The following is a 7,902-nucleotide window of genomic DNA, read 5'->3' as shown; positions in this document are numbered from 1 at the left end:
GAGATTAGCGAGAAAGTCGTAGAAAGGAGGAGAGCTATAAGTGCTTAAACAGAACCAGTGTGGGTTAAGACTTGAAGTAGACGTTAAAGCAACTGTAGTGAGAAAACAGGCTAGCAGAATTCACCAGAGCAGTACAGAGACGCTGTCACAGAAACACCGGAAATGACACAACTCGCTTACCGCAATACCAAGATGCTTATTAACATTATTAAATGTTTAATAAGACTATTGAAGTGTTAATAATAGCATTATAAACATGTTAATTGTTAGATTATAAGACATTTATAAGCACTTATAAGAAACTTGTTAACAGTTTATAGACTGCTTAAGAACGTTAATAAAAACCTTATGAGTTTCTTACAATTGTTTATAATAGCATTACAAACACAGTTATTGAGTTTAACTAACTTACATATTATGTCATTGTTAAACCTTTACTAAGATTTTTTTGTTGCTTTATTAAGATTAAAACGTACTTAATTATGCATTTATTAACAGTTAACTATGCTTTTTGCAGCTACCGGATTTAAAGTGAGAACATTGCCTTATTAAGCTTAATAAATCTTTTATTATGCACTTATTAACAGTTAACTATGCTTTTTTGCAGCTACCGGATCTAAAGCGAGAGCAGTGCCTTATTAAGCTTAATAAATCCTTTATTATGCACTTATTAACAGTTAACTATGCTTTTTACAGCTCCCCATTCTGGAATGAGCACTACATGTGGTCAAGGTTGATAAAATGTGAAGAAACAATTGCATAACAATATAATGTTTCAGCGGTGAAACACAAGAACACATTTTAACACAGCTCTTTTGAAAATTTGTTTTTTTTAGTTGTCATCATTTATGCATGAATGGCAGCCACAAAGAGAACATTTTATAAAACATTGCCTAAAACAGGCCGTTGAAAATAAAAATATAAAAGTACAATCATTAATACTTTCAACATTGAGGTACATTATAGATTGTAAAACACATTCTGAAAATGTGATTTAAAACATCAGTAATCACATCCACAAAAAAAGTGCAACTGTAACATAAGAACTGAGGTAGGTTTTAATTAAAAAAAAAAAAATAATAATAATAAAAGAAAAAAAAGGACTATTTCGGACTCACTGCCAGTCTGTAGGTATTTGCCAGGCTACTTAACCTATATAGCATGCTGCCCCACATTGATTCCAGTGTGCATTCATGAAAGACTGGGTTGCATTTATTTAAAATAATAAAGAAAGAAAAATAACACAAAACAATTACACAAGTACTCCTTTCTAGCATAGACTGTAAAAAGTGGAAGTAACTACCATGACATCACCCATTGGTTTGTAACATACAAACATACAACAATTAATTGGCAGATTATCACAGTGACAATACCATTAGACAGTATTCTAAAAAGTGAAAATACTTTGAAAGGATCCTGTGTCTTAAATTGAATTTAGTTCAAAAGCATGTTTGCCTGGAAGTTGTTCATTACACTACATGAGCTGTTTCCTTTTCGGTGGCACTTGGAGAAGATGGAAATGGGTGTTTGGCATGCTTGGTGTGCAGCAGCAGAGGAACAAGAGAGCAAAGCCAGTGCTGCGCCTTGTAGAAAGAAGAGGTCGACAAGACCTTCTCCCACTCATTGCACACCGTGTCAGGATAGGATCATCCATCATTAGCGATAAATGGCGTGCTTATCGTGCCCTACCTGCGCTCGGCTACAATCACATGACTGTAAATCATACAACGTGGTATGTAGATCCCCAAACAGGTGCCCACACACAACACATAGAAAGAGCCTGGCGTACCATTAAGGAGCAAGTTTGGAGACAAAGAGGCAATCAAACCGAGCGCATACTATCTGACCATCTTTGTCTTGTTGAGTGGACTGAATAGCTGGGCAGGAAACACAAAGATGGTCCTCTTGGTAGGCTACTACATGATGTAGCTAAGAGGTACAGAGTAGGCTAGAATGAAGGCCAGAAAACAAGCGGGTAGCTCCGTGTCTGAAAAGTGAAGCCAATGTGGAAGTGCCTTAAACCTGCATTCTTTCTAATGGCCAGCAGGGGGCGACTCCACTGGCTCCAAATAGAAGTCCGTTTATATAGAAGTCTATGATAAAATGACCCTACTTCTCACTTGATTTATTACCTCAGTAAACATTTTCCTAGTGTGTTTATGATCTCAAATGCTAGTTTCAAGTCTTCAACACAGCATGATGTTCATTTTGTAAATTATGGTCCCATTTAGAGTAAAATACACGATAAAAGCAGGGTATGTTTTAGGGCGTGGTTACCACTGCAACAACCCTGGTGACGTACATTACATATCGCAACCCCGGAGCGGGTCACTTCTGGCTCCAAAAATCCAAGATGGCGGCAGCCAAATCACCAAACTCGTGGCTTCAAAACAGGAGTCCACAAACCAATGGGTGATGTCACGGTACTTACGTCCACTTTTTACAGTCTATGCTAGAAAGGAGTACTTGTGTAATTGTTTTGTATTATTTTTCTTTCTTTATTTTAAATAAATGCAATCCAGTCTTTCATGAATGCACACTGGCATCAATGTGGGGCAGCATGCTATATAGGTTAAGTAGCCTGGCAAATACCTACAGACTGGCAGTGAGTCCAAAATAGTCCTTTTTTTTTTCTTTTATTATTGTTTTTTTTGGGGGGGGTTAAATTAAAACCTACCTCAGTTTTTATGTTACAGTTGCACTTTTTTTGTGGATGTTAAGCTTAATAAGGCACTGTTCTCGCTTTAGATCCGGTAGCTGCAAAAAGCATAGTTAACTGTTAATAAGTGCATAATAAAGGATTTATTAAGCTTAATAAGGCACTGTTCTCGCTTTAGATCCGGTAGCTGCAAAAAAAGCATAGTTAACTGTTAATAAGTGCATAATAAAGGATTTATTAAGCTTAATAAAGCACTGTTCTCGCTTTAGATCCGATAGCTGCAAAAAGCATAGTTAACTGTTAATAAGTGCATAATAAAGGATTCATTAAGCTTAATAAGGCACTGTTCTTACTTTAGATCCGGTAGCTGCAAAAAAAAGCATAGTTAACTGTTAATAAGTGCATAGTTAACTGTTAATAAATGCATAATAAACTATGTTTTAATCTTAATAAAGCAACAAAAAAATCTTAGTAAAGGTTTAACAGTGACATAATATGTAAGTTATTTAAACTCAATAAATGTGTTTGTAATGCTATTATAAACAATTGTAAGAAACTCATAAGGCTTTTATTAACGTTCTTAAGCAGTCTATAAACTGTTAAGTTTCTTATAAGTGCTTATAAATGTCTTATAATCTAACAATTAACATATTTATAATGCTATTATTAACACTTATATTGTCTTATTAAACATTTAATAATGTTAATAAGCATCTCATAAGGAGTTATAAGCGCCTTATTACATATTAACTAACGCTTATTACAAGGACCTTAAAATAAAGCGCTTCCCATGTTCCTAGCATTGACATTATCTCTGTGCTCTGCCTTATGCCATTTCTCCCTCTGTTTTAAGGACTCACCAGCCACAGCTCCTGTCTCTTCTCCACCTGATTCGAAGTCTGCCATTGCTGTCTCTCCATGCTCGCTGACATTAAATTTCAGTATAGTAGCTCTATAGTAGCGTTAGCTAGGATGAGGGCAGCAGGTGGACCCCCCTATTTTAGGACGGCCTACAATGGAGAAATAAGGCACCTCCATCCCTCTGCTAGCCTGGGAGTCCACCTTAGGCAAGCGGTAGCACTCCCTTTGCCTCCTAGTTATGGGTCAAATAGCAACTGGGCAGCTCTGAGTGCTAGTAGGCCTACTGTAGGCTACAGTAACACTGAGTGTTAGCACAGTAACTGCGTAATCAATTTCCCCTCCTTGTGATTGTCTTCATAAACAAAATTGGTGCATATTTAAAGCCCCTACAAGGAACTTTAATTTTGAGTTGATTTTGGCGACCCTGTAGACAAAAGCGGTAGTGTTTTGCCGGAATGAAGCCTACATTTCCCATGAGCTCTAGCGCGTTTTGTCGTAAAGACGCTTACCTGGCTCGCGCATGTGTTTGTTTTGGGGATGAATGAAACAACAAGACGGGAAAACTTTGCCCCCGCTCCTATCGGGGATCCCAGCTCACCTCTGCCGCGCCCCAGCTCCACCACTCCAGCGTAAGCGCCACCACCGCCGGGGTAAACGCAGCGGTCGGCTGGTAAGGCTGAAGGCCTGTTTGGCGAGCACTTCCACGGCTTCTTGGACTGAATATGGAGCGATGCCTCGCCTCTTTATTTCTTGGCACTCGCTGGACCCTGTCGACGCCTGGCTGGTACCTGTCGTCGGCCCGGATGAGGTGTTCCAGCCCCGCGGCCCCTGCTCTCCTCGTCCCTGCCTGCGCGGGGTGAATCTGCGCAACCTGCGGCCTCTGTGTGTGGCTCCCCGGACAGCTAACGCCGTGGACCCGCCGGCTCCTGCCAGGATTGGGCTGGTAAATGCTAGATCGCTAGCGAACAAAACGTTTATCCTGAGGGATTTCCTGACTTCCCGAGGATTGGATTTTCTCTGTGTGACTGAGACGTGGCTGACTGTTGGTGAGTCCAGTGCTTTCACAGAACTTTCACCCGCTGATTGCTGCTATTTTAACTCCCCGCGGACGTCGGGACGAGGAGGAGGAATAGCGAGTGCCATAAATTGTTTCGTCCTGGAAGCGACCTGGGGCGGACCCAGAGACAATTTCCTAAAGGTATGGATATACACTATATAGAAATAGCTTATCTTCACACCGATGGTCTCATTTGCTGTTGTAGGTAACGCACAGACATCAGCAGAAACGAGAGACTTTTGCATATCCAGTTAAAAGTTCCTTGTAGCGGCTTTAAATAAAATATTTAAGAAAATTTGTAATACAAAAAATACTTGTCTTGATATGAGTGATCAACTGGGCAAGTTTCATGGGGATATCTATTAGTTAATTTTTCACCCTATTTGTAGTGTTTTGCCTACACGGGTGTAAGTTTGTTTACAGAGTGATAACTATAATTAAGCTACTAGATAGGCAGGGCTATCATACCAAAATATAAACTAGAGACCTGTAGAGTGATAAAAATGCCAAAATTGTTTGGTCCCCGTGGGTGATAGGGGCCTACCAAGTTGTGAAAATGACCCCTTTAGCCCCTGTACTAATAGGGCCCCATTCTATTTGTCTGTTTGAAGTTCTGGCTGCACTAGTTACCTGTCAGGAGCTGGTGACATCAGATGGTGAGGTGAATTATCTAATAACCTACTTTTATGATAAGATGACATTCTTTGGCACATATAAATGCAATTTTGGGGTGATTGGCTTATTTACATTAATAATGGCAAACACATATATATACATGCCTTTTGGATTTTTTATTCCTTATCCATCCTGTAATTCATGTGTGTTTAGGTGTATACATTTTTTAACAGGAGCAAGGTACTGATGAAATCTTCGCTGCATTGTGTGCAGCTGTCTGTGAACATTCAGTCCAAATTTGGTGACATTCTGATAATTATTTCCCGAGATTCATGTGATAAGACAGACACTGTCCCTTTTGAAGCCTCTTTTGACCCGAAGATTATCCAAAAAATTTTTATTAAGCTACTACATAGGCAGGTCTATCATACTAAAATGTAAACTAGAGACATAGAGGAAGTCAAAAATACCAAAACTGTTTGGTCCCTTAGCCCCTGGACTAGTAGTGCTGCACGATTAATCTAATCACAATCGCGATTACATAACCTGATTTGCAATTTAATGTAAATAAATGTTAACGTGTGTGCCTGCGAACGTGACTGCCTCTCCTGTAGTGTGTGGAGTTTGTTGACGTTACTACGGTGGCCGACAAGGACAAACGCGATGCAAATACAGAAACGCACTGCAAATACAGAAAAGCACTGCATATAAGAAAACAAATGCAAAGGGAAAATGCTGCAAATACAGAAACATGCTGCATATACAGAAACGCACTGCAAATAGAGAAACGCGCTGCATATGAGAAACCAAATGCAACAGGAAAACGCTACATATACTGAAACGTGCTGCAAATAAAAAAAACAAATGCAAAAAGAAAAGACTGCATAGCCACTCATACAACGGAGGTGCTCCAGGCCTCTAGGGACAGTGCTGAGCTTCCACCCGAGAGACAGACAACGGACGTATCAACATATGGAGTAGACGAGTGAGCGAGAAGAATAAAGTTATGTTTGGAGGACAGGCAACACATAGGGCTGGGCGATAAAAAGATTTTATCGATTAATTCGAATTTGTAGTTTAGGTCGATTTGTTTTAATGAAAATCGAGTTTCCCTTTAAAATCCGCCACCGCTGCTCCCCGCTGGGCTCCCGTAGTTCAGAGTGGGCTCACCCCTCACCCCCTGCGTGCTTAATACACAAACAACATGGCAGTGAGCGCTGAAGAACTTTTCTCAAGAAAGGGAACGAGTTCTTCAGCGCTTTTGTGTGCTCACCTGTGTCTGTGTGTGTGTGTGTATGTGTGTGTGTGTGTGTGCGCGCGTGCGCGTGCGCATCAGGGCCGAACTCCGCCGTGCGTGACACAGAGAGCAGAGGAGGATTTTAGACGTGCACCCTGTAGGGACAGAAATGACATGCCGTTGTGTATAAATAAGTGTTAACAACGCCAAGCTGGCAGACCTCCGAACCGTAGTAAAGGGACCTCCGAAGACCATTAGCTCCTTTAGCTTGTGTTAGCTTGTTGGGGCAACAACACATAAACAACAGGACTTCGTCTGCGTTGAAGAACGGCACTTTATTTTCAGCACTGCAGGGATGATGCACAGCCCCTCTCATCAGTGTCCGACTTTTACATAGAGGGAAATAACTCAAAAACAGCATGCAGAACTGCGTAGGCTTCTTCACTGTGGCTGCTCGATGTAAACAACATAGCACATGCCTCAGTTTCTTCCTGGGGCGCATCCGTCTGACGTCACACACCACACCCGGCGCACTAACGTCTCATAACTCCTACAATTATTTTCTTTGTTCTAGCCTTTGAAGTAGTTTGATCAGTACCTATAGTTAAAGACTATTAAATGGCTTTGAGTGCATATAAGGAGCACAACTTGTTGGTTTACTCTTAAACACTTTACCTGTTAATTTTTCTTTCGAGAATTAGTTATTTTNAGGAGCACAACTTGTTGGTTTACTCTTAAACACTTTACCTGTTAATTTTTCTTTCGAGAATTAGTTATTTTGGTTAGAATTATATTTACGCGTACAGGTCACTTTTTGTTGGACATCAATTACTTACCATGTCAAAGTTTAATGCATTAAACCTTTGCTCTATGAATGTAAGAGGAATTCGGGACAATCTTAAAAGAAAAGCAATTTTTCTGTATATTAGACGGCAAAATGCAAATATATTATTTTTACAAGAAACTCATTCATCGAGGGAAGACGAAAAATTCTGGAAAAGTCAATGGGGAGAAACAATTTACTTTTCACATGGTACTAATCATTCAGCTGGTGTTGCAATCCTGTTTAATAAATTTAATGGCAATGTTTTAGACTCTGAGCACTCAAATGATGGCAGGTGGATTATCCTTGCTTTAGAAGCTGACAATGTCAAATTTATCATTTGTAACGTTTATGGCCCGAATAGATGTAATCAGGCAAAAGAAATGTTCCAAAATCTCAACGTTAAAATATCAGAACTTAGAAATAAGTACAACGATGCTATAGTGGTTATAGGTGGTGATTATAATGATGTTTCAGATGAAAATATGGATAGGTGTCCCCCGAGATTAACGGTGTCTCATTCATTCAAACCCACATCTTACCTCTGTCAGAGCCTAACCCTCACTGATGCCTGGCGGTTCATGAACGCAGATAAGATTGATTTCACATGGTCCAACATAAATCAAACCCTACAGTCTAGAATCGAT

General features: G+C 40.0%; 2 protein-coding genes and 1 long non-coding RNA gene across 8 annotated transcripts in view; 2 read left to right on the top strand and 1 right to left on the bottom strand.

Moving 5' to 3' along the window:
* Positions 1-7,902, bottom strand: part of slc38a9 (solute carrier family 38 member 9) — a 151,936-nt gene that overhangs the window by 67,413 nt on the left and 76,621 nt on the right. The gene's annotated exons all lie outside the window — the stretch shown is intronic.
* LOC126395350 (uncharacterized) overlaps positions 1-7,902 on the top strand; it is a 113,873-nt gene that overhangs the window by 42,211 nt on the left and 63,760 nt on the right. The gene's annotated exons all lie outside the window — the stretch shown is intronic.
* LOC126395335 (uncharacterized) overlaps positions 3,326-7,902 on the top strand; it is a 40,121-nt gene continuing 35,544 nt past the window's right edge. For 3 of the 5 annotated variants that reach the window (XM_050052739.1, XM_050052740.1, XM_050052741.1), the window contains exon 1: positions 3,330-4,721. In XM_050052739.1, the coding sequence (XP_049908696.1) occupies positions 4,065-4,721 (657 nt within the window). In that variant the 5' untranslated portion in view covers positions 3,330-4,064. Of the gene's footprint in view, positions 4,722-7,902 lie in introns of all 5 variants that reach the window. The other 2 variants (XR_007570430.1, XR_007570431.1) reach the window with 2 other exon arrangements.

The sequence above is a fragment of the Epinephelus moara genome, chromosome 9, assembly GCF_006386435.1.
Source record: "Epinephelus moara isolate mb chromosome 9, YSFRI_EMoa_1.0, whole genome shotgun sequence".
Taxonomy (NCBI): Eukaryota; Metazoa; Chordata; class Actinopteri; order Perciformes; family Serranidae; genus Epinephelus; species Epinephelus moara.
This window is presented reverse-complemented; position numbering and strand designations above follow the sequence as displayed.